The 25,427-nt window shown below is 37.2% G+C and overlaps 1 protein-coding gene across 8 annotated transcripts in view; it reads left to right on the forward strand.

Moving 5' to 3' along the window:
• rps6ka1 (ribosomal protein S6 kinase a, polypeptide 1) overlaps positions 1 to 22,761 on the forward strand; it is a 98,895-nt gene extending 76,134 nt beyond the window's left edge. The window contains exons 1-22 of one of the 8 annotated variants that reach the window (XM_077239707.1): positions 3,477 to 3,640; positions 4,970 to 5,023; positions 8,498 to 8,614; positions 10,039 to 10,120; positions 10,942 to 11,022; positions 11,420 to 11,499; positions 11,582 to 11,688; positions 12,277 to 12,314; positions 12,401 to 12,543; positions 12,649 to 12,719; positions 13,412 to 13,500; positions 15,330 to 15,394; positions 15,528 to 15,630; positions 16,235 to 16,365; positions 17,334 to 17,459; positions 17,820 to 17,909; positions 19,153 to 19,311; positions 20,055 to 20,216; positions 20,626 to 20,702; positions 20,820 to 20,937; positions 21,026 to 21,163; positions 21,245 to 22,761. In XM_077239707.1, the coding sequence (XP_077095822.1) occupies positions 3,599 to 3,640; positions 4,970 to 5,023; positions 8,498 to 8,614; positions 10,039 to 10,120; positions 10,942 to 11,022; positions 11,420 to 11,499; positions 11,582 to 11,688; positions 12,277 to 12,314; positions 12,401 to 12,543; positions 12,649 to 12,719; positions 13,412 to 13,500; positions 15,330 to 15,394; positions 15,528 to 15,630; positions 16,235 to 16,365; positions 17,334 to 17,459; positions 17,820 to 17,909; positions 19,153 to 19,311; positions 20,055 to 20,216; positions 20,626 to 20,702; positions 20,820 to 20,937; positions 21,026 to 21,163; positions 21,245 to 21,367 (2,196 nt within the window). In that variant the 5' untranslated portion in view covers positions 3,477 to 3,598 and the 3' untranslated portion in view covers positions 21,368 to 22,761. Of the gene's footprint in view, positions 1 to 3,476; positions 3,641 to 4,969; positions 5,024 to 6,157; positions 6,617 to 8,497; positions 8,615 to 10,038; positions 10,121 to 10,941; positions 11,023 to 11,419; positions 11,500 to 11,581; positions 11,689 to 12,276; positions 12,315 to 12,400; positions 12,544 to 12,648; positions 12,720 to 13,411; positions 13,501 to 15,329; positions 15,395 to 15,527; positions 15,631 to 16,234; positions 16,366 to 17,330; positions 17,460 to 17,819; positions 17,910 to 19,152; positions 19,312 to 20,054; positions 20,217 to 20,625; positions 20,703 to 20,819; positions 20,938 to 21,025; positions 21,164 to 21,244 lie in introns of those variants that run through there. The other 7 variants (XM_077239706.1, XM_077239701.1, XM_077239702.1 and 4 more) reach the window with 7 other exon arrangements.
• Positions 22,762 to 25,427: the final 2,666 nt, after the last annotated feature.

Raw genomic sequence — 25,427 nt, forward strand, 5'->3', positions numbered from 1 at the left:
AGAAAGTAGTGCATACTTTAATGAGGTTAAACTAAGGGCATCTGAAATGAGACCAAGTTACAGAACTGTCAGAATATTTTGATCTGATAATCTGGCTCAATTGTTCCCCAATATGAATATCCTTTACAGAGTATGTACTGTATATAGAGCAAAATGAAACCCAATGTGTTGCAGACTCACAACCACTGTAGACATTGAAATATTTCGATCATTGGTTGACCAATATGATTATTCAATGGCAAATTCAGCATCCATCCAATCTTGGATATTTGCAACCTCTTTAGGTACACAGTTCATAAAAATCAAAAATATATTTGGAGGAAGATAACCTAATTTTGGAATCTCCTCTCTACTTCTGTTAGAAACCGCATATATTTAGCCCCTCCAGACTTGCCATGACTCACTCCAAACTCTCTGAATTTATTTGCATTTTAACAGCCTATTATGTTTCAGTTTCTGTGTCAGACAAGCCTGTTCGCTTAAGCAGTGAGGTTAGCTTCATCCGCTCTTTCTAGTTCTCACTCTTATCTGATTTGCATGATGCTGCCACTTAATTTCTTCTTCCTCTGTGCATTAAAAAAAGTGAAGTTTTTTTTTTATTATTAGACACAGAATGCAACTCAAGAATGAGAGTTGTGTAAGAAAAAAAAATCATCTCAGTTAAGACTTAATACTTCACGATTGTATTATATTGAATTTTAAATGATATTGATATTGATTGATATTTTGGGTCAAACTATCTCATTGTCTTTTGTCCTGAATTACATTTTGTAATTGTGTTTATGTTTGACTCTGAATTGTCACACTTGTGTCCTAACCAGACGTATTGTGTCCACACTAAAAATGAAACTGAGGTGTAGTGTCATATAGTCACATCCAGTCAGAAGATGTTTAATGTACTGTTACATGCAGTGGAATTTTGGAGCAGTGAGATTTTACGATGTGCAGGGCTTCTCAGCGCAACACTGCTGAAATGGAAAGAATAAAAATTGATGTCATAAATGTCATAAATGTCATAAATCTAAATAACTGCATTTATAACCTCTGAGTTATGTAGTTTAATACTAAAAGCATTGTTGTTTGTGTTGGAATGGAACCAGAATCACAGAATAACATGGAAACAGGAATCTGAATTTGATAACAGGAATCACTCCAGTGGGATTAGAGCAACTTTAAGGTTCGTTTGGTTCTCAGCGCTGTGTACTTTAGGCAGTAAAGATTTTTAGTGGATAGATGAAACATTAAAGGGTTCATGAACTGCATTTTTTTTTTACATTTATGTTCTCTGATGTCCACTTATGTTTTCAAGATTTTTACATAAAAAAAATCCTAATTTAGAGTAATAAGCTATTTTCTATCCTGCTTTTGACCTTATCTTTTGAACACTCCGTTTTGATGGCATACCACATTCAAGACTTGGTTGGAAGTAAATGCCCTCTGCTATGATTGGGTAACAGTTTTGCCTATTAAAATAATTTTCAACACCATTACACATCTGAAATTGTTTTGAAAACGCATTACACATGCTTTATAAGTTTTTATAAGGTTGTGGCAAATAAAGTTTTAAAGTAGAGTTAAAAGAGTTAAAAGGATGGCTTGCGGTGTTAGGTTTTGCATTGTTAACTTTTTAAGGCTTTCTGAAATCAGTGTGCTTGTGTTATCTGTTAGGACTGTTTTTAGATTTTGCTGCTGTGACATTTACATTTATTAATTTAGCAGACGCAGACATTTCTAGAGGTAATTCAAAAAATGCTTCTTTAACTAATTGTATTTACAGCTGCTCTTTTTTTATGTATGACTCTTTTTGTATTAAACATGTTGAAACATTTAAAAATGATGCTTAAATTACACAGCCTTTTGAATTTAATTGAACAGAGCCGCGCTGTCCTCTAGCGGCCAGTAGCCGCACTGCAGCATTCGCTCGTTTAAAAGAGGGACACTACTAAAACAATGTGTGCCTCTCAGAGACTCTAGACAATGAAGTGCTCGGCCACTTACCAGTGGCTCAACCAGACTATTAGAGGCTCATGTTTATTCGCTCAGTTAATGAGCGTGGCATACATATTCATAAACACCTTTCACTTATCAAAGAGGCTCAAGCTGTCCCACTTCATGTCTGCCTATTAATTCTTAAGCCTCTCCGAGCCCTTTTGCCACATTTATTGGCGTGACCAGTGCGTCTCATTTCCGCTCACACACACACCAGCTGCACGCGCGTCTTTGTTAGGAATGAGCAGTTCTGTAAATCCAGTGCAACAGGTGGCCCCACAAAGAGACGAGTCGCGTGCGGCTCTCGCGCAGAGACCCCGCAGCGCTCGCTGCTTAGCAACACAGTCGGAGATGTGACTGTTGCATTCAGATGGTTTTGATTGAAGATTCGGTTCTCAAGTTGTTCCGGACGTGTTGTTGGGCAGTGCTTGAGCATGGGCGTTATTTTGTCTGTTGAAAGTTGAAACAAAATAACTGGCGGGTGAGTAGGGAAGGTGTAGACGTGGTGGTTGGGAGGTCACGATATTCTCAGTTTGCTGGTAAAGGCTCATGAATATGAAGTAGGTTGAGAGCATCTTTTTGTAAATATAGTTATATTTTGAACTGCTTATTCTTCGAAGAAACCTGAAAAAAGGGGTTTACACAATTTCTCAAGTAGGAAAATCAGCTCAAGTTGGAAAAATTCTTAGGAAATCAGGTTACCACTTGTTGCAATGAATTTGTGAACCCAAATGTTATAGATAACCTGCTTCAAGTATACAACATTAAACATTTAAGAACTACTAAATGAACCCTTACAGTCACGATATAATAAACATCTGTTTCACTTCAAGCGGCACAACCGTTCTCAACTGTGATGGTAAGAAATATTTCTTGAGCAGCATATTATCAACATAAGATTTTTGAAGCATCATGTGTCTGAAGACTGGAGTAATGATGCTGAAAATTCAGCTTTGCATCACAGAGTAAGTTACGTTTAATAGGCTATATAGTAAAATAGAAAACAGTTGTTTTAGATTGTAATAATATTTCACAATATTACTGTTTTACTATAGTTTTGATCTAATAAATGAAGCCTTAGTGAGAATTCTTTCAAAAACATTAAAAAATCTTACTTTGCCTAAACTTTTGAATGTTGATTCATAACAAGGCTTGTTTTAATAACGTCATCTTTACAAAGAACAGTTTCTGTTTTTAGAACACCGTTGTCATGTAAACGTACCTTCAAAAATTAAATGCAAACCCTTCAACAATTTGAGATGTTCGTAGATTGCACGAGTGGTGGGGACAATTTTGGTTATGGCAAAAATTGGTGGGGATATGCCCCGACTACTTCCTCAACTAAAGCCGTCAGAGTGTGGAAACATTTCTGTGTCAATACAAAGAAAGGAATTGCGTGAGGTGACTCAGGTTGACGTGGTTTTTCTCAGTTTCACCATTTCCTGCTTTATACCCTCATCTAAATACACATGACCCTTCCGTCCCTTGCGTTTTTTGACATTTCCCCATTTCTCAAGACTCAAGCGGTCTGTGCGTGAGAGCAAGAGAGAGAGACAGAGAGCTTTGTGACAGACTGCCTCTGTCCTCAGTGACATGGGTCAGGGTGGAGATGTGGAGGCATATCTTTCGCACCAAGCCACGCATGCAACAGGCAAGTGTACTCTTCCTTTACCTGAGGGGATAGAGATGTAGAGTAGAGAGGTTTGTTTGACATGAGATGAGAGGGACAGGAAACACATAATCTCGCCTGTTACCCGCTCCTTCAGTTGTGGTTGGGAACGAAAGAGGGTCTGTTGTGTTTGTGTTGACTGCAGCTTGAAGTTTTCTTGTTTCAAATTCTACAAGTGTTTTTGTTTTTTAGCAAGATTTTTTTCTTTGTGGGCTTATCCCTCATTTGTAAGCTGTTTCAGTATGACTTTTCTCTGTGACCAAACTTTGGTTTGAAAATTTCTGCAACAGGAAACGTCTGGTTTACGAAGCAAAAAGCTGCAGCCTGAAGCCTCGTGGGTTGTTCAGTGTTGCGAGAAATATATTGGGTGTTAAATCCTGTGTGGTTTCACTATAATATTTAATCGTTTAGCTAACAAATCTTGTCGAAAACATGAATCTTTTTAGCATGCACTGGAGAGCTTACAGAGATGGATGTGCTCACTGCTATTACAAAATAAGATGGTGGTCTAATAACAGCAACGGAAGTGCTTTTTGTGCATCTGTTTTCCCTATTGCCATTTGTTTTGTGGTACTGGTCATTTCGAAGCAGAGTGAAAGTAAAGTGAAAGATCAAATAAGAAGTATCAGAGTGCACAGCTGTTAAAGGTGCTAAAGGTCATTGTTGACTATAGAAAAAGATTATTAGAGAAGTTTCTCCCTCTTTCTCTCAACCTCAGCTGAAACAGGAAGTTTCGACTGATACACTTTGTTTCAACACTGAACGACCCTATTCAGTTCTTCACTACAGAGTTTTTAATGGATAGTTCACTCAAACATTTACCGTCAAGTTGTTCCAAATCTGTTTTGACTGATTTTTTTCTATTCGGTCCATATGACTCACTCTTCATTCTCATGTACTATATTACTATATATAAGTCTTCTAAAGTCATATGATAGCTTTGCGTGAGAAAAAGGACGAATTGGAATCTGAATCTGAACTGTAACTGTAAACAAATCTTTCTTTTTATTGGGAAATTTTAAATCAATCCATTTCACAAACTGGTCTGAACAATTAATTTGCTAACCTGACTGATCTATTTCTCGAGTTCAGCTCACTGACTGTCTTAAACCCACTGGTGCGGCGGGTAAATTTGACAATCTTTCTTTCATATGACATGATCCCTTTAGGTCCACTATCATAACTTTGGAGAAAGTGTCTTGAATTTTTTGTTGGTTCATCAGTGCACAGGAGTGTAACTGTAAAGAAAAGATTAATTTGTTCTCAGTTTGATTTACTCTGTTCACTTCTTCCTCCCAACCCCACACACAGTTCAAGTCACAGATCAACTGGGTAGAGAGAGAGTTTGCTGATATTAGCGTGAAGGTAAGATCCCCGGTTTTTCTGCTGTCACCTGCTTTCCTCTGAGCTCTACAATCTCTGTCTGTCAGCTGGGTTTTAACAGGATTTACAGTAAAGGAAGAGGAGCACTGGGGCATGCCACAAACTCTGCGCTGTCCACCAGTCGTTTGTTGTTTCTTCTGATTATAACTTCCTCTTGTATATCAGGCTGATGTGTTCAGAGTCAGAGGAAGAACCTGTGTGTTTTTAAAGCACCACTGTATTTTTAGCTCTGTTGATGGTGAGAACACTGGAGGGGAAATCAGCAAAGCATAATGGGACACGATGAGCATTTAAGTGTCCAGCCGACGGAAACAGAAATTATTTTTCTGGTTCTGTGTATTTTTTTGTTTTTGTGTTCTTTTTCTCATTTGTTCGTTCTTTTTTTAGGAGTCCAGTATTGTATTTGTAACCTTATTGTATTTGTTCCAGTTTTCATATTATTATTATTATATTTTCTTAGTAGAGACACCAAACTTGATGGGATGGTATGAAATCCCCCCATTACTCAAGCGGCCAGACACACATCTGTCAGACATTAGGTGGCTCTATAGTAACGTCATTGTTTTTTTGGTTATAATATCTCTAGAACCATGAAAGCTAAAATATAAACATTAATTTCTATTCTTTTTGTTTAGCTATTTTTGGTTTTCCCGAAAAACCTACTTTTTCAAACTTCTATTGTCTGTTCTTCTGATCTTCACCAAACTTTGTACAAAGCAGCTATAGACTTTGCTGGCGAACTATAAAAGTTTCCATTCGTAGATGCCTTGCAAAATTAAGAGTGTTTTTGCGTAAAAGACAGTTTGAAATCCGATTCGAGCAGCCAGAGCGTCCAGACTGAGCTGTAAAAATCTGATTGGAATTGCGTTTCAAACCTCCCCCATATGTGGTTTGAATCGGATTTTAAAAATTGGGTAAATTAAAATTAAAAATGGGTATATTTAATTTGTTATTTCTTTTTCTTCATAAAGGAATTATGCTTAGGGCACCAAGATGGCTAGAGGCGGTAGTGCTTCTGACACACATTACTTTGTCACATCCTCTCTCTCTCTCGGTCTCTCTCTCGGTCTCTCTCTCGGTCTCTCTCTCTCTCTCTCTCTCTCTCTCGCTCTCTCTCTCGCTCTCTCCATCTCTATCTCTATCTCACTCAGTTTTTTTTCTCTCTCACCAGTTCAGTTCTGTTTTCAGGTCTCAGTATCTTCCTTCCTCTTCCTGCCTACTTCACTTAAGTTGTTGAGCAGGGCAGAGCACACACCCTCAGTCGCACACACACATTCACACACACGGCCAGACCCTGCTCGCTCCCTCTCTGGGATGAGTTTTGTTGTCTATGGCTGCCCCGACTTCAGGTGGATGGGGGTAACAGTGGAATGCCCTGGCTAGTGGAGGGATGAAGAGATGGAGAAAGAAAAGAGGAAGTTTAAAGTCAGTCAGTTATTGACTCTCTACCTGTTCAAGCGGCAGCACAGTAAGACTTTAGCGAATGCCACTCAGTCCAGAGAGGAGACGAACAGCACCACGAACTTGACTCCGTCTAGTTCAGCTTTAACCGATGAACATACAACATGGATGCCGGTCAGTGCGCACGCACAGTATTATAATCACATTGCTTTGTAGAGGAGTTGTCTGTTGTTGTTGTTGTTGTTGTTGTTGTTGTTGTTGTTAGGGTGTTTTTTGTTGTTGAGAGGAAATGTTACATTTGTATTGTTGAATTGAGCCACACTGGTTGTCAGATAAACACAAGTTTGTGTAATCATACTCTTTTGAAATCAATTGCTTATAATATCATTTAACACAGCTAGAAGTCAAACACTCAGATAAGATGTTAGACAAGACATCAAATGCATCTTTCCTGTTGTGTATCTGCAGGAGAACAGCTATGAAATGTATTCTCTCTCTCTCTCTCTCTCTCTCTCTCTCTCTCTCTCTCTCTCTCTCTCTCTCTCTCTCTCTCTCTCTCACTCTCTCTCTCTCTTTTTTTAAAAAATATTCAGAATAATTATAACAATAATGTGATAGTACTTCAAACCTTCAAAGAAATGAACAAATCAATCTGACTGAACCAGGACTAGCTCAGGGCCTTGTTAATTCATGTGCAAAATAGTTCCTTGCATCCACATAGACTAGTATTTATCACACGCTGTAGACTTACATTTTGTCTGGTTGTCTTCAGATAAATATTAATTTAGCTTAATGTTTAGATATAATGTGTATATAAACCATAAAACTGTACATAACACGCATATAGTCTGCTGCATCTGCCAAAAGGATAAAGGGACAGGTCACCCAAAAATTAAAATTGTCATCATTTACTTGTCCTCATGTTGTTCCAAACCTTTATGACTCACTTTCTTCTGTGGAACAGAAAGATTGTATTTTGAAGAATGTTAACCAAACCGTTTTCATGACCATGGACTTTTATTGTAACAAAACAACAAGACATTTTGTTAAATATCTTCTTTTGTATTCCACAAAAGAAAGTGTCATACAGGTTTGGAATGGCATGATGGTGAGTAAATGGTGAATTTTAATATTTTGTTGAACTTTTCTTTTAAATGATTTATATATTGATGTTTCCATTCCAGTGAATTTAAAGGTGAATTAGTCAGCACTGTGGGTTGTGTACAAGCAGCTGTTTTTCTGATATTAGTCTAACTGGGTCCGATGCTACTGTTTGTTGGCTTTTCATTGTACCAGGTTCTCAGAATGCAGAGTTTAATTTTATTTCACCCGTTAACCATTTCCTCTCAAACATGTTCCTCCCATTTCTCTTTCTCTCTTGTCACAGGGTAAATGTGACATACAACACACTATTTCCAGCAGAGCCTACATGTCTAGCATATAATAACTTTAAGAATAATAAACTGACAACACATGCTGATCTGACTGTTTTCTTTGTGGCTTTAAATCGCTTGAGCTTCTCACCTGCATCCCTGCTGCTGAAACATGCTAAATAAGTATTGAATAACAAGTGGTGTTGATACCTTAATGTTCTTGGATGATAACACAAACGTTGCAGTTTCAATTCAATGTATGTACAACTGACATTTACTGACAACTACATTTTTAATACACTTTATCTTCTATCGGGGGCGCTTTGTGTAAAGTGGAATCCCCCTCTGAGCCTCACTCAGATCTCATAATGTTGTTTAGGCCACTGGAGATACTTGTCATTAACAATGGTATTGATGAAATGTTGAAATAGCGTGCATTGGTCTGTGACATATACATGATAATCCACTCAAGCAGTTGCTGTGAAACCATTAAAGCAAATTGCTCATTGTTCAGTGTCCTCCTGCATGGGATATTATGTCCACTTAACCCAGCTTTAAGCTTTAATAATCAAGCTTGTCTTCCTGACCAATCGGATGGTCTGATATCATGGCCTTGATATTGCATATTTTACTACCCTGATATTTCTGTGGTTGATATCCATTTTGGTCTCTTGTGTTGTAGGACGATGGTGACATCAAGGAGATCAACATCACACATGTGGTTAAGGAGGGGGCAGAGAAAGCAGACCCCTCACAGTTTGAGCTGCTCAAAGTGCTGGGGCAGGGCTCCTTTGGAAAGGTAAAGATACTCTCATATGCACAAACTTCTAGACTGCATCTGTTCATGTATGTCTTGTGTTTTAGCTTTGATGTGTGTGTTCCTGTTATTTAGCTCATGTGAGATGCTGCTGAAACATTGATCATACTTTCCAGAAGCAAAGAAAAGTTAATGGTGATTTTGTAAAGATGTTTAGAGGGTTGACCATGGTTTCACTGCTGCAGACCAGAGCAAACAAGAATGAATTTGGAGTTAGTAATCCTCCTAACAACACAACCATCACCTGTGTCTGGGTTACTGTATTTACAATTCAGAATAGAGAGTTAAAAAGAGAATGCCATATAACTTTGAATTAAATTTCTAAAAATGTAAAATTGAATTTTATATATATATATATATATATATATATATATATATATATATGTGTGTATGTATGTATGTATGTATCAATGTATGTATGTATGTATGTATGTATGTGTGTGTGTGTGTGTGTGTGTGTGTGTATATATATATATATATATATATGTGTGTGTATATATATATATATATATATATATATATATATATATATATATATGTGTGTGTGTATATATATATATATATATATATATATGTGTATATATATGTGTGTGTGTATATATATATATATATATATATATATGTGTGTGTGTGTGTGTATATATATGTACATGTATGTATGTGTGTGTGTGTCATATTATTTAATTATTTTTAAAAGAATCTTAACTTTCATTTTATGAGCCAGGTTAGAAGGACGAATAATTTCACAAAGTTCTCCAATTGATCTGGAAAAGATTTTCCATCTTGTGGTGCGTTTTCCAAATACATTGTTAGCCAGCTGTACTCGCAAATTCCATCATAACCAACAAACATTATGACGTGGATTCGAATAGATCATGCATTTTAGCAAAATAAGCAATCTAACATGCAAAGTAGCCCTCAGATACCAATCATGCCATTCTTATTATTTAAAGCAATAATCTGATATTAATTTGATCTCAAACTAATTAACCGTTAAATTGAATAGCTAGTTCATTTCTTCAATGATGCATCGTACTATGGTAGTAACAAGTTATGTAATTGTTCAGTACTAAATGGAACTCAAATCTCAATGACAAGACATTTAAGGACCTTTTTGCTAAGTAAATGTAACAACATCTAGCTGTGACTTGTTGAATATGTAAATAATTACATTTACCTAGGTTGATTTGTTCATTAAATATCACTTCCTGTCATTCAATTCAAATTCAACTTCCTGTGGGAAGTTTTTTAACTCGTGTTTTATTATTATTATTATTATTTTGACCAGGGCTTTTATAGCACGTTCCTTTAAAAGCTCAGTACCTTCAAATACTGACTTGACTAAAATGCATTCAGACAATGTGACTGAATTGTTTAGTGAAACATGTTTTTTTGTGTGCGCACAGGTGTTTTTGGTACGTAAGGTAACCCCTCCTGACAGTAACCAACTGTATGCCATGAAGGTCCTGAGAAAGGCTACACTCAAAGGTACAGCATCAGTGTAAACACACACACCACAAACCACACAAGCTTCCTTTGCTAACATAAACAGTGCTTCAACAACAGCTACTTTCATTTTGCATTGTTCTCCCAGGCTGTATATTTTTCTTTACTCTAGTGTCACTCCTAGTTTCTGTGTAACCACAGTTACAAACGCCAACCATGCGTTTAATGGTTCTCAATAGTGACATAGACAATAGTGTCTTCTTGAATTTACTAGTTTTATATCTACTCTGTCAAACCTATCGGACAGTATTTGCAATATCTGTATACACAGTATTTTAGCATATTCCCTCAACTGCAAATTTGAATTCATGCCACTCTGAGTGAGGTTGCAGGTTAACAGTAACTCTTCTGTGGGTACACTCACTTCCTGTTTTTTTTCTGTGTACCCCAATGACAGAAAATCCCACAATATAGTTCTTACCTGAAGGTTTAGATTCAGATATCTGTGCACTGAAATCTCGGTTGTGCCCTCTTTCTATCTCCCAAGTATGTGAATTGGGACGCACCTTATTTTTTCATGAGAGCTGATAACATCACTTCCTACAAACAAATGCTATCTGGTAAACGTCTGCTTCAGACATCCGTTAAGCTGAATCTGCTGATTCATTGGTCACTTACAAGTACAAAATGTTTTCATGCTTGGCTTTTATTACCATTCTTGAATGTATTAATTGCATAGTTGTGATTTGCTAAGCTGTTTTACCGATGTGTTGGCCAATATTACAATCCATGAAATAAAACTACTCAATTGTTGTGGCCAGATATTTCATCTCAAAACCTGTGTGAAATTGTTCTTGTCACAGTGAGGGATCGTGTGAGGACTAAAATGGAGAGAGACATCCTGGCAGACGTCAACCATCCATTTGTGGTTAAACTCCATTATGGTAAGTAAGTGTGATGTTTGTTTCATGGTGCATTGTAATATTTTGTCAATCCATTTCCCCTTCGTTAAAGGAAAAGTTTACCCCACAATTTTAATTATATCTTTTTTTCACTGTCATGTCATTCCAAATCCATATGACTCAATGGAATACAAAAGGAGAGATTCTGAGGGTTGAACTGGTCCCTTCTTTCCCATGTAATTTCAATGAAGCACCATTAAAGTATCCCAAAAGCAGCCCATTCAAAGACTCTAGAAGTCACACTATACCTTTGTGTGGCATGCACAACAAAGAAATAAATTATTCACTAAAAACCTTGCCATCCACCCTTCATCCATCCATCCAAACTTCATTGTTAATACACTGGTCATAAGTGCACTCTGTGTGTATATGTGTTCAGCTTTTCAGACACAAGGTAAACTCTATCTGATTCTGGACTTCCTCAGAGGTGGCGATCTATTCACCAGGCTGTCAAAAGAGGTATATAATACTCATAATAACAATGAGCGCAATATCCTCTCCTTTTACTCCTTTGTATTCACTCAGTCTCTTTGGTGTTCAGGTGATGTTCACGGAAGAAGATGTAAAGTTTTATCTGGCTGAGCTGGCACTGGGTCTAGATCATCTACACGGTCTCGGCATTATCTACAGAGATCTTAAACCTGAGAAGTACTTAATATACACACACAGACACATTCAACATAAACTCTTTGAGGAGATACTTGACCTTGACGCCGGGACACATCAAGCCGACGGTCGGCCCATTTTTGTTTTTTCTCTAGTCAGATGCCATCGGGGTTTTTAGGCCAATTCAAAATGTTGAATCGGTGTCAAACCATCTGTGAGAGAGAGCGCTCTGGATGTTTAGCTTAGCGAATGAGTCAATTCAAGAGAATAAAAGCGAAAGTGATGAAAGCGAGCAAAGAAGTCAAGACGGTACAGACAGAAGGCTGTTGATATGGGCAGATATTACTTGCACGCATGCGCAGAATGCACGTTCTAGTTGACAGTTGCCTTTTTATCCGAGACGCAGCCAATGATAGGCGACAACACAGTCTGCTTTTATTGCAGATATTTCTGTGACGTCGGCTTGTGTCCCTGTCTTAACAAACATGTACACACCATGAATGCTGCAACCTGTACTGGATTAGACCTCAGTTACTGTCGAGTATGAGTGTGATATTGTTTGGAACTTTTTAACGTGATTTTCACCTGACTGCCGGTAAATGGCATAACAAATACATTTCTATGTTCTAGCATTCTCCTGGATGAAGAGGGCCATATCAAACTCACAGGTACAATAAAAGCACTATGGTTTACCAAAGAATATTTGAATAATGTTTGATTTAATTGGTGTAATTGGTCTTGTTATTTTTCTCAGATTTTGGACTGTGTAAGGAAGCTATTGACAATGAGAAGAAGGCTTACTCCTTCTGCGGGACGGTGGAGTACATGGCTCCAGAGGTGGTTAACCGGCAGGGACACACCCACAGCGCTGACTGGTGGTCATTTGGGGTACTGATGGTACGTCCAGATTCACCTAGAAATTGAGAAAATCTGCTTTGATGTCACTTAGATTGTCTGATTTATTTGGCTTTAACGTTTGCTTTCTGCTTCTCTTTCGTACAGTTTGAAATGCTTACCGGGTCACTGCCATTCCAGGGAAAAGACAGAAAAGAAACAATGAATCTCATCCTGAAGTGAGAATCCATTGAGTTTTGATCTTTTTATAGAAATGAAGCCTAGTGAAATTGTTATTTTAAACGAAGCAATGAAGCATTTAGGATAAATATGTTTTACGTTACGATTGGGCTGATTCTTTGTGCTAGGAAATAGATCAGTTAATCAGACACTTTCCATTTCACAGTTTGCTTCATTTGCTAATAGAAAGCTGTTAAAAGAACAGCAATTTATACTGTTAAACAACAATTTCTCTGTATTCTGTATTATTGTTGATTTTGCCTACACTAAATTAACTTTTATTCAGCAAGGATGCATTAAATTGATCAAACGTGGCAGTAAAGACATTTGCAGTGTTGCAAAAAATTATATTTCAAATAAATACTTTGTGGATGTATCACAGTTTCCACACAAATATTAAGCAGAAAACAACATCGTGTCAAGATTGATAAGAAGAAGAAATGTATTTTGAATGATTTTTGAAGGATTACGTTAGACTAATAGCAAATGAAAATTCAGCTTTGCCATCACAGGAATAAATGATATTTTAAAATATATTAAAACAGAAAACAGATAATTTTAAATTGTAATAATATTTCACAAAATGACTTTATAGAAAGTCTTATTTACTCCAACCTTGTGAATGGTAGTGTATGTGTTGTGAGCATTTTTCAGTGTCTGAGTGGTGATCATTGTTTGGTTATCTCTTTAGAGCAAGGCTGGGGATGCCTCAGTTCCTGAGCACTGAAGCTCAGAGTTTACTGAGAGCTCTGTTCAAGAGGAACCCCACTAACAGACTGGGTAATGTATACACAGGCAGATATTTTATACATTCTTTGTGATTTATTGTGACCTCTTCAAACAGCATTAATAGCCTGTTTATCTTGTGTTAATCTCAAATTAAGTCAATTATATTGATGTATTTGACATTAGATTAAAGGTATTGTAGGTAGAAATCCCCAAAAATACTTTTTTCCAATTTTTTTCAAACTGTCTTTATATATCAATGCATAATTAAAATGTAAGTACTCTGGAAAATAAATTATAAAAATCGAGTGTCTGTAGTTCTCTCAGGACTGTAATAAACACAGCTCATTATTCCATTCGGGACGAAAGAAATGATTGGCTGGGGCGACTGTCACTCTCCCTCGCTACCATGGATACCACCTCTGCTGTTACAGGAGGAGCCCAAATGCGCGCACCCGTTTGAAAAGGAACGGAAGCTAGTAATAACAAACAATTATGGCAGAGAAAGAACAGTCACAATTCTCAGTAACGTTACCTGCATATAGAGGCAGCGAAGTCAAACGAGTTAAAAAAAGGAAGACAGTATTTGAAAAGGCTATGAACAAAAAGTCTTTGGATAAATAAAGAAATCATAAGAGAGTCGGCGTGGCTTTCCAGCGTCGGCCACTACTGAGTGATCTCAAGGGGCTGAAAAGTGACTCCATGATGGCTTTATTTCTGCTGTACAGGTAATCTTGCTGTTTTCATTTTGATGGCATTTATTTTTTCATGAAGCATGTATCACTAGCACACCTAACTACCTAATATTAGCTACCTAACGTTACGTAGCATAACTAACGGTACTGGCTTAGCTATGACAGTGTAACTTTGGTGTCGACTAGTATAACGTTACTGTTAGTGAGCCAGGGTTGAGACGATAAATAAGCAATAGGCCTATCTGCAGTCGAAAGCTGTTTTATTTAATTTCGCCGAATCTAACTTTAGGTTAAAAAGTTTAGGGGATCTATTTTTATACCTTTACCCTCTGCCTAAACTGTGTTCCTATTTTCACCGTGAACTCTACCTACTCCGTTTTTTCACGTTTGGTTTGTTGTTATATGCTCTACATATGTTTACATATGTCTTTATGTTGTATCTGTATGTGCTATACAATATATGTTGTGTGTGTGTGTGTGTGTTATATTATCTTGGGTCTGCAATGCAGTTGTGAGAAGGTGTTTGAGTGTATGTAATTCAGTTTATCTGTAAACAATCTTATGTTATGAATCTTACAAATTCACCTTCATCACAGTGTAACTGATAGTAACGGCAAACGTGTGTCAATGAAGCTATTTATAGCTTTGCCTTATATTGAGTTTGATTCCGTTACGAGCTAGTAAAATATTTTAAACTTTACAAGTATCATTATGCGAGCTGGATAGTGAGTACTAACAGCCATGTTAATTGTTTATATTCATACTGATAAAGTTAGTTATTTTATTGCTTGTGATTCTGACATGATGTCACTACATCTGGTAAAGCTGGTAAACACGTCCGACTCTTCCAGCTGAGCGAATGGCCGGGATCGCGCGTTCATTTGTTTTGGGGGCGTGGCTTTGGAAGGAGCCGAGTAGGGAGGGAGTGGGAGTTAATGGAATAATGAGCTGTGTTTATTGTTGTTCTAAGAGGACTACAGACACTCGATTTTTATAATTTCTTTTCCAGAGTACTTACATTTTAATTATGCATTGATATATAAAGACAGTTTAAACAAATTTTGACAAAAAGTATTTTTGTGGATTTCTACCTACAATACCTTTAAAGTCATTGAAAGGAACATTTTATTTAAATGTGCTATATTTTCATAGTAAGGAGTGTTTTATTTATACTTTAACTGTTACCAGCGTCTGGATCAGATGGAGCAGAGGAAATCAAACGCCATTTATTCTTCGTGACAATTGATTGGAATGTAAGATCATACTTATTATTCAATGATCATACAAATTACTGCCAGTCTAAAGTAGTTGTTCCATTACAGACTCATCCTCCCCACCAGTAAAAGCTGAATGCAAAAAAAATAAAATATGTATAATCATTTTCAGAAACTCTTCAGGCGAGAGATAAAACCCCCATTCCAGCCAGCAGTGGCCAGACCTGATGACACCTTTTACTTTGACTCGGAGTTCACTTCTCGTACCCCTAAAGGTGAGAGGTCATATCTATGATCTGTGAACAGTCTCAGTAGGTCTTGTGGTCAGTTTTCTTTTTGGACCATGGCGAGAGTAGTTTGAGCACTCAAACTTGCTTTTAAAACAAACTATAAGGGAATTTGAAAGGGGTAGTTCATCTTAGGGATGGTTTACTTCTGTAAAGACAAAAGGAGGAGTTTAGAAGAATGTTCGGCATAAAGTTGCTCTTTAACATATAATGCATATGGATTGTGGATGTAGACTTGGGGCTGTCAAACTCCAAAAATGAAAATATATATATATAATGGCACTAGGAACTGAATCTGAATCTGCACAATAGCTCTGAATGAAGATTCTTACGCTGAAGAAAACATATGCATCTTTGGATGACATAAGGATAACTGTTTTCATTTTTGGGTGAACTGTCCTGTTTATAGTTTCCATGGTCTTTTCATGAATAAACTAGTCATAGAACAGATGGCTGTGTTCTCTTTCTGGTTTTCAAGCTGAGCTCACTGCAGTAGATTTGAAGTTTTGTGTGGATTTTTCAAATGTCATCAGCAGATAAAATGGAATATGAATGTGGGCTTCAAGGTTTCTCTGTTGTTGTCCTGTCTCAGATTCCCCAGGCGTTCCTCCCAGCGCAGGGGCTCATCAGCTCTTCCGGGGCTTCAGCTTTGTTGCCACGGCAATGCTAGAGGAGGAGGGCAAAGAGGAGCCCTCTCAACCCCCTCCACACCCTGTGGTACAGGTAAAACATCTCTTTGTATATAGCTGTGGTGGTAAATTGGACATTCAGCTTTTAGATGGTGTATTACAATATTAAAGGGTTCAAGGTTAGGCTTGAGTTTATCCGTGGTATGCTGTCAATTACCACAGAAAATAATTTTAAAAAATGTGTGCCAATAATTACTGTAACTTTCATGTGATGCTCATGAAGATAACAGGAAAGTGACATTATCTGCAAGGACTGTTTACATCCTTTGAGTTATGATTTAGTGAATTTATCTGACCACTAGAGAGCAGTATTTCTACCATTTCCCAATTGATTTATGCAAGAGAGAGTTAATGGAGGTGAATGGTTAATGGAGATGATAACAGGGTTGTGGGAAGATGTTTTAGGTTGGGGGTGCTGTGTGCAAATCGCCACATTTGAATAAGAAACAATATTGAATCTATAAAACACGTAAAAACTCCATGAAGCACAATTAATGTATTGGTGAGAACACTCGTTTAAACAGCAAACACACCAGGACATTTTGGACATTATTTTTTGACAATGTTTGACAGCTGTTTACACTGTTATATAAAATAAAGAGCCTACACGGTGACAGAAAATAAAAATGCCTGCCTTACACAACACTGAAGGTGGACTTGTGCCCAGGAGTAGAGCAGACAAATTCTTTCTAGGCACACTCCAACGGTGCGACTTCTGGGAAATGATTTCTTCAATCATAAGTGCAGTGTAGTAGTTCTGTAAAAAGTAAATGGCTTTATTCCGTTTTAGTGATATCATTCTGTAATATACAGCATTCTCTGTACTGAGTTCAAACTAATAATGAGACTCTAGTGTTTCTGTCTGTGTGTGAAAGAATGTAATTATTGTGTCTTCTTTGTAATTATTCGATTTTACTATCAGTGCAGTTTTGTGTGTGTGCGCATGCATTTGTATTGCTGTTCTAATATTCTCTTCTCTGTTGTGTACCTGACTCCAAGCAGCAGCTTCACGGTAAGAACATCTTGTTCAGTGACGGTTACATGCTGAAAGAGGACATTGGCATGGGCTCTTTCTCTGTCTGCAAACGCTGCATACACAAAGCAACCAACACAGAGTATGCAGTGAAGGTTAGAGCCTCACTCCCTTAACTTGTCTTAATATTGTACTCAAGTCATACAAGTGTCTTTGAATTATCATTTCTTTCTTTGACATCAGCATTTTTGGTTAGATTAGGTTACCTAACCATTTGTGACTTCGTTTTTGAGGATACTGCATTTTACAGTCAATTCCTTTGGTTTTTACAAATATTTGGATGCTTTGTGGAAAATAATTGATTAATCCGAAGATCTGTATTTCAGATAGTATAAATCCTTTTTTTTTACGACTAAATGTCATCATTAAAAAGATGGTTACGTTCACTAAAAGGGTTTTTAGATGCATGCCGTCCTCAGGTGACTAATACGTCATTTAATGTATAATGTTGATAGGTGATTGATAAAACAAGCACCGACCCATCCGAAGAGATTGAGATCCTGCTCCGATACGGCCAGCACCCCAACATCATCACTCTCAAAGATGTAAGTACAACAACTTAAAAAAATTAACTAGGGGTGTAACGGTACACCAACATGGCGGTTCTATACAGCAGGGGGGAATAAATTAAACACAAAATAACTTATTTTTTTATTGAACTGTTTTATTAGACAAAGGTGTATATGTGTTTTAATAAATTCGGTTATAATTAACATTTTCTTAAGGATAGAAAAATCTATCCTAGCTAATGCTGTAAACTATATGGGGAGCTCTTAATTACATATTACTATAATATTAAAGGTTACAATTAACAACAGAGCCTCAGCAGGAATCTGAAGAAGACGTATGGCGTCGAAACGTTAGTCATTCTGTACTAATAAATATATATAAAACTTTCTGTGCTCCGGTCCTGCTCCTTGGTCCTAGCTAGACCTTGGGTCCTTTCCCTCAGATTTTTGTGTCCTGTTCTGTGAGCACGAACTAGGTTGAAGCGCAAGTGACTCCTTTCTATTATTAAATTGAGTTGTAACTTATTTTTAGATATAATAATCAACACTCAAAAAAAGGTAATGTAAATTGCATGTAAGGCAGGTTTTGCATTAACTTCTAAATCTAATGATACAGTTAATTTTCTACTCCAATTCATTTTTGAAATATAATCATTTACACAGTTACTTTCCTAACTTGTTTTCATGACAAATTTATTTAAACATACATTAAATAATATAATGTAAATATAATGAATAGGCTAATAGTGGATATATACAAAATGCCTCTCTCTAGAGTTCATTTCTCTTGCGAACTAACCTGTTGTCAAACACTAAATGCCTGCGGTAAATGTATGCTACGTGAGATATTATTCTCAAGCTGTTTTATTGACATCTTTAAAAAAGTTGAAACACTGGTTGAGAGTAAACATACTGATCAATCTATCTTCTCTTCTTCTGTGCGTTTTACTGGTAGCAAATAGCATTACATTACCATGCGCTCCCCCTTCTGTTTTGGAGTGTAGATCACTTGTGACTGAATGAATTCGATGTGCGACTGCATGCACCCGAACCATGACGTCCGTACCGTACGGTTCGGGATGAATACATGTACCGTTACACCCCTACAATTAACTAATCTGCAGAAATCATCTGCATTATTCAAATTTGATACATGTACAATACAGAGAGCAAAACTATATAAATGTATATATATATATATATATAATATATTATATATATATATATATACAGTATACTAGAACTCCTAATTGAATGAAATAAAACTGCTGTATTGCAGGTCTATGATAACGGGAAGCAGGTGTACCTGGTCACTGAGCTGATGCGAGGAGGTGAGCTGCTTGACAGAATCCTTAAGCAGAAGTTTTTCTCTGAGAGAGAGGCTAGTGCTGTGCTGCACACTATCACAAAGACCGTGGAATACCTGCACTCTCAAGGGGTGAGAAAACATGCATGGACAAACTTCATCACATTTTTCTTGTAGATAAAAACTTGCCACTAACACAGAATCTGTCATTATGATTCATAGCTTGTGACAGAGCCTAGCTTTCCCCCTCCTGTAAGGGTGTTCCCCAAGGCTCTTCCTTTGGCCCTCTACTGTTCCACTCCCCTCCTCTGTTGTCAACATTTAATAGTTTTTATGTTGATGTCTTGCCCAGAAGAACCACAGTAGATATGTTCTTATGACTATTATTATAGTGTAGCTTTTTAAAGCATGCATTATAGCAGCGCATGAAGACTGAGAATGAACAAATTGACTCAAATTCAGTTAAACCACTCTCCCTTAAAAGCTTACCCCAATATAATAGAGATAGGAAATTGGGGACAATTGTAAAACTACATTTCTTTTATCACAGTATTTCATATAATTATAATATAGATCCCACATAGTTTTTTTAGGTCAATGTGTTATTTAAACACATTGCCAACAGTTAAAATATTTCATACCATATAAACTATTGAGTAATATTAAAACAATATTATTACTTTAAAATGTCCCCTTGAAATTTGATGATATAATGTAGTCTTTTCATAACTACTGTACTATTAACAGTACAGTTACTATTTGGCACATATAAATACATTTTGCACCTAAAGATGGCAGGTAGATTTGTAGTTGTCTGCGAGTTATGCAGGAAAATGTAAGTATTTTTCCCCCTATGTTTTCTGGTTTTCCTACAGGTTGTGCACAGAGACCTGAAGCCCAGTAATATTCTGTATGTCGATGAGTCTGGAAATCCAGAATCTCTGCGCATCTGTGATTTCGGCTTTGCAAAGCAGCTAAGGGCAGACAACGGGCTCCTCATGACACCCTGCTATACTGCCAACTTTGTAGCACCTGAGGTGAGTGGTTGTACTCACAGCAGAATGAGGAATGTTGTATAGACCAATAAACAGTAAACTTGACCTGGTTCTTTGAAATTTCACACACACACACACACACACACACACACACACACACACGCGCGCGCACACCTACTCCTAAGGGAATACAGAACCCCCACTGGTCATGCCCCTTAAACTTCATCAGCCAATCACCTCTCTTTACTACTTAAGTCTGCCCAATGTTTTGAACTTGAGTGTTATTGAAAAAAATTGAATTGAACAATGTGAGCTTCTCTTCAGGAATTATTGGCAGCAAACGGCAGTTTGTAATATGTTATTTTAAATTGTCTGGGATCAGTCTAATGTCTATATGACATGGAGTTTTTTATATTTTACTCAACTGTTCTGACATTGTTTTGTCTTGCAGGTACTGAAGAGACAGGGCTATGACGAGGGCTGTGACATTTGGAGTCTTGGAGTATTGCTTTACACTATGCTTGCTGGGTAAGAACACGCACAAATTATCTTCCATTATTAATAAATATTGTACTCTCCATCTCAACACATAAAAACTGAAAACACAGCCACAATCATTTTTCCTTTGATTCTTAATTGTTCCAGTTTTACACCATTTGCCAACGGACCAGAAGACACTCCAGAAGATATTCTGAGTCGGATAGGGAGTGGCCGCTTTACTCTTACGGGAGGCAACTGGGATGCGGTGTCTGATGCTGCCAAAGTAGGCCCTGATCCCACTCTAATCCATTCAGCCATTCAAACCTCTCTGACAGGATTTTATTTACTCACACACATGCTTTTGCATGCAGGACTTGGTCTCCAAGATGCTCCATGTTGACCCTCACCAGCGGCTCACAGCCAAGCAGGTCCTGAAGCATCCGTGGATTGTTCAGAGAGACAAACTTCCCAACAGCCAGCTACAACACCAAGATGCCAAGCTTGTCAAGGTACCGCTGCCATGAGGCTCTTACACTTATTATATATAACATAAATGTTGGTCCATTACTTCACCAACTCTCTCCTCACAGGGGGCGATGGCCGCCACATACTCAGCGCTGAAGAGTTCCCAACCACCCCCTGAGCTGAAGCCCATCGAGTCCTCATTCCTGGCCCAGAGACGGGTGAAAAAGCTTCCTTCCACCTCTCTGTAGAGAACGAGGAGAGGAGAAATTGAGAAGTACTGACTGAATGCAGTTGTGGAAAGGATGGATGGATGGATGAAAGAACCACACTGAAGCTCTACAGACTAAAGACGGTCTCTTGAACCTGCCCATGACATCAGCACTGGAGTGAAGCTGTCAAGCGTGCTTGGCAAGGCAGGTGATTGGCTGATGAAATTTGAGGGGCGTGGCCAGTGAGGGTTCTGTACTCCATAAGGAGTTAGGGGTGTGTGTTTGTTTGTGTGTGTCTGAGATTTCAAAACCGGGTAAAGGATACTGTTATTAAAAAGATGATATTCCCAGTGCATTTATGTCTTGGTACTGTAATTCCTAAATATCAACACTGAGTTTTGGATTTTCTTTTTTATTTCTCAGTTTTTGTTTGTTTTGCTTTTTATCTCTGTAGTTTGTTCAACTGAATTTTCATGTTGATTTGCATAAGATTTGTCTGTTCTTGGAAGCTTTTCAGCAGTAGTTTTCTTAGTCCGCCTCTTCCTGAAAGCTCAAAGTGGCCATCACCAGAAAGAGAGATGTTCCAGTATAATATTTCACACAGATGAATGAGTAAAGGTTAAATGTATCTTCCATAATGATCCGGTGAGCATGTTCACACGACTATCAACCTAAACATTGTGGAGAATGGAAGTGCTCTCTGCATGGATTTGTACAATGCTGTCTTGTTTCTTTCTTGTTTTCCCCAACTCGGCACTTTTGCTTGGTGAACCTGTCAGCACTGGTGAAGACTGTTCAGAAAATGTCTCCTTGTGTGTTTATTAAACAAAGAAAAGAATGAAAAAGTCTGAACGCGAGATGACATCTGAAGTTTGTGGCATGGAAAAATGTTGTTCTTGTTAAACCCGTGCTTTTTTTCTGGATATTGACTGCTGTCTCCTGTGTTTGATTTTGTTGTTGATGTTGTTGCTTAAAGAGAAGTTATTTTAAACAGCACGTTGAGCACAAAATGTATAAATATGACAGCTGAGAAAACATTTTAATGATTGTGTCCAATTCCTTGTTCTCCGTGCGATCCAATCAAACGTCTTTTCAGTTTTAAGACGTGCTTGCAGTATTGTTTTGCATTAGAATTATAAAAATCACTTAAAGAATCAGAAAAGGATCTGGTTCCGATTATTTGATTTACCATGGGGTAGTTCACTCCAAAATGAAAATTGTAATATTTACTCACCCTCATGTCTTTGCAAACATGTATGACCTTATGTATTCCACAAAAGAAGAATATTGACCGGGAATCCACTTTCACTCTATTGAAAAGAAAAGCATGGGCATTCTGCTATAAAGTGATACCGGTGTGGAATGATACGAGGCTGAATAAATGATGATAGAATATTCATTATTGGGTGAATTATTCCTGTAAACTCACTTTAGGTAAGTGGAACATAATTTGGAATTGTATCCAAAGTGCTTAAAAAAACACAGTTTGTTTCTGTAAGTGTGCATTCTGTTTCTCCCTAACTTTATTTACTCTTTGTGTGGTATTTGAGGTTATTCTTGATTAATCTTTAAAAAAAGAAAATCAAATTGAGATTTATTTGTCTTTACTTGAAGAAAAAAACGCTTAATTTACTGGAAGTCACAGCATTCGGTCGTATTACTGTGTTAATGTGTTTGTTTCTCCTGCCTGATGTTAGGGTGGATGGGCTGGGTGCTGTTTGTGGTAAAGGGGTGTAAATTATCACCCTTTGCTTTTACAGTTAAGGGCCTGAATTCTAAAACCTTCAACCTGCTGCCTTTCTATTAAAAGAAAGAGAAAAAAAAGACTTGTCCTGTCTCTCTTTTCCATCTTTCTTTTTTTCCTGACTTTTTACTTTTTCAGTGACTTAATAATTGGGGTGAGGTCTCCCGCTAATTGTATTTGACAGTCTTGGCATATTATATATTTTTTAATCTGCTTGTTGGGTTACTGTAGTACAAGTCAAAGAACATGAAAGCTTTGTAAATCAGAATTTAGGCCATGAAGTGGGATTATTTGAGTCTAAATCCACAATGAATGAATGACACAGCTCTTGTGCATACAGTATCTCTGTCTGTTCACCTGTCTGTCTGTTTTAATACTGTCCTCGTTCTCTCTCTCTCTCTCTCTCTCTCTCTCTCTCTCTCTCTCTCTCTCTCTCTCTCTCCAACATATTTCTCTCCTATCCATCTGTTTTCCCTTTTCTCCCCAGTAATCTCTCGTCCCTCAAATACAGACATTATTTGGACAAAATTGAAGGATCTGTGAACCCCTGGAGGAAAGGTATCTATATATATTCCACTTATTTTGCCTGCTTAAAAATATGAGGTTAGTGTCTTGTATACATTTATCATTTATCATAGCTTTTTTTAAGGTAAAAATTGCAACCCTGTTACCCATTTTTTCTTTTTATTCATTTAATTTTGTATACATTGATTCAGGTGGTTTATACTAAACTTTAGGCCTGTTTAGTCTTGTCCTCGATTTTAGTTGCAAAAATTGCAAATCTCATATAAAATTAATAAAGTTAAACTAAAATGTTTCAATTAAACTCATTCACTTGACTTAAATGGATTTCTATTCCAAGAAAATTTCGTAAAGCAAGACAAGCTTATTTTTTCCACACCTAAAGCATCATTTTCAATACACATTCATGCTTTCTTTCTCTCTCTTTGTCCTCTCATTGTATGTAATCACTAAAGTAACATCTGTAGCACTTCTCTGAACATTACCGATGGAATGCTTGAAATAAATCCATTATTAATCCAACATTGAGAGCCCCCGTCCCTCCCTCTCCTACCATTAACTGCTCTAATCTCAGATGGATGGGGCTTTTAAAAAGTTATTTAAAGCATTGCTGAGTGATTCACACTTTGTACTGTCCCAGCTTATTTTTCACTGGCCAGACCACAAAAGGGGGCTCATCATGACACTATTGCTGCCTATTTATCACAGCTGTTATCTATTCTGCAAACTAGCACATTTTTACAGTATCTCCTGCTCAGATAACACTATCTTTCAGTGATTTTCTCTTGTATTTAAAACAAGTTTGCAAAGAAGTTCAAATGCACAATGGCAATTATTGCTCCTTATAAATCATTCCTTTAACTTTTGAATTATTAATTTACAGTGTTTTTTGAAGCATGTTAGTGAGCCGGAGATGTTGGATTTTCCCATTTACCTTAAGATCTGAGCCCCCACTGCAGTCTCTTCCCAGCATCACCGTAATGATTTGGCCTGGTTTCACATTAAGCTTGGTTAGAAGGATGTAGTGTCAGATTGAGGGTGGTCTGAGGAAATGGATAGAGATTTTTTTGCCTGCCTCTATTCAGTCTGACAGTGATGCACGATAATCTGGAGTAAATATAGTATTAATCATCTTTCACACATCAAAATAGAGAAACATAACATGGCTACTTACACTGGCTTGGTTCTTATATAAACTTTTGTCTTTTTGAGACAAATGGCTTAGGTAGAAAATCATGTCATCAGTGTTTGTGGCTAGGAATTGCAATTCCACACATGATTCTATAAACACAGCTGATTTCTCTAAACTCCAAAAAGTGTTCTGAATATTCCTTTAACATGGCATAACATTTTGTGAGAAGTCCACTGACCTTGCAAACTTCCGTTTACATGTAAGATAAAAGATTAATATAAATTATGTTAAAAATAAAATTAAACCAGTATATACATTTTTGGCCTGTAAAATGTCACTAATTCATGTGCATCAGTAAGTCCACCAGCAACATGTCTCATTTCCTTTGGCTTTTGTTTTGATGTTATTCTCCACCATGTAGCCTATATGTTTCATCAATGCACTTGATTGGATACATACAGTATATGGTTAGATTCAAAGGTGGATAACTTTAATTAATATTACATATTGGAAAAGATTTTCCTTTCAGTGATTCTGAGATTCAACTCTGTTAAAGAGTTCCTGCCTAAAAGTGAAAGGAAAGACATCAACAACACAGTGAACCTGTATTTCCACAGTTTGTTTGATTTCATAATGAAGTCATTACTTTTCTAAGCACATTAAAGGGTTAATTAGATCATGCAAAAATGAAAATTCTGTCA

This window comes from Siphateles boraxobius, unplaced genomic scaffold, assembly GCF_051911475.1.
Source record: "Siphateles boraxobius isolate OS27281-9 unplaced genomic scaffold, OSU_SipBor_1 22, whole genome shotgun sequence".
Classification (NCBI taxonomy): domain Eukaryota; kingdom Metazoa; phylum Chordata; class Actinopteri; order Cypriniformes; family Leuciscidae; genus Siphateles; species Siphateles boraxobius.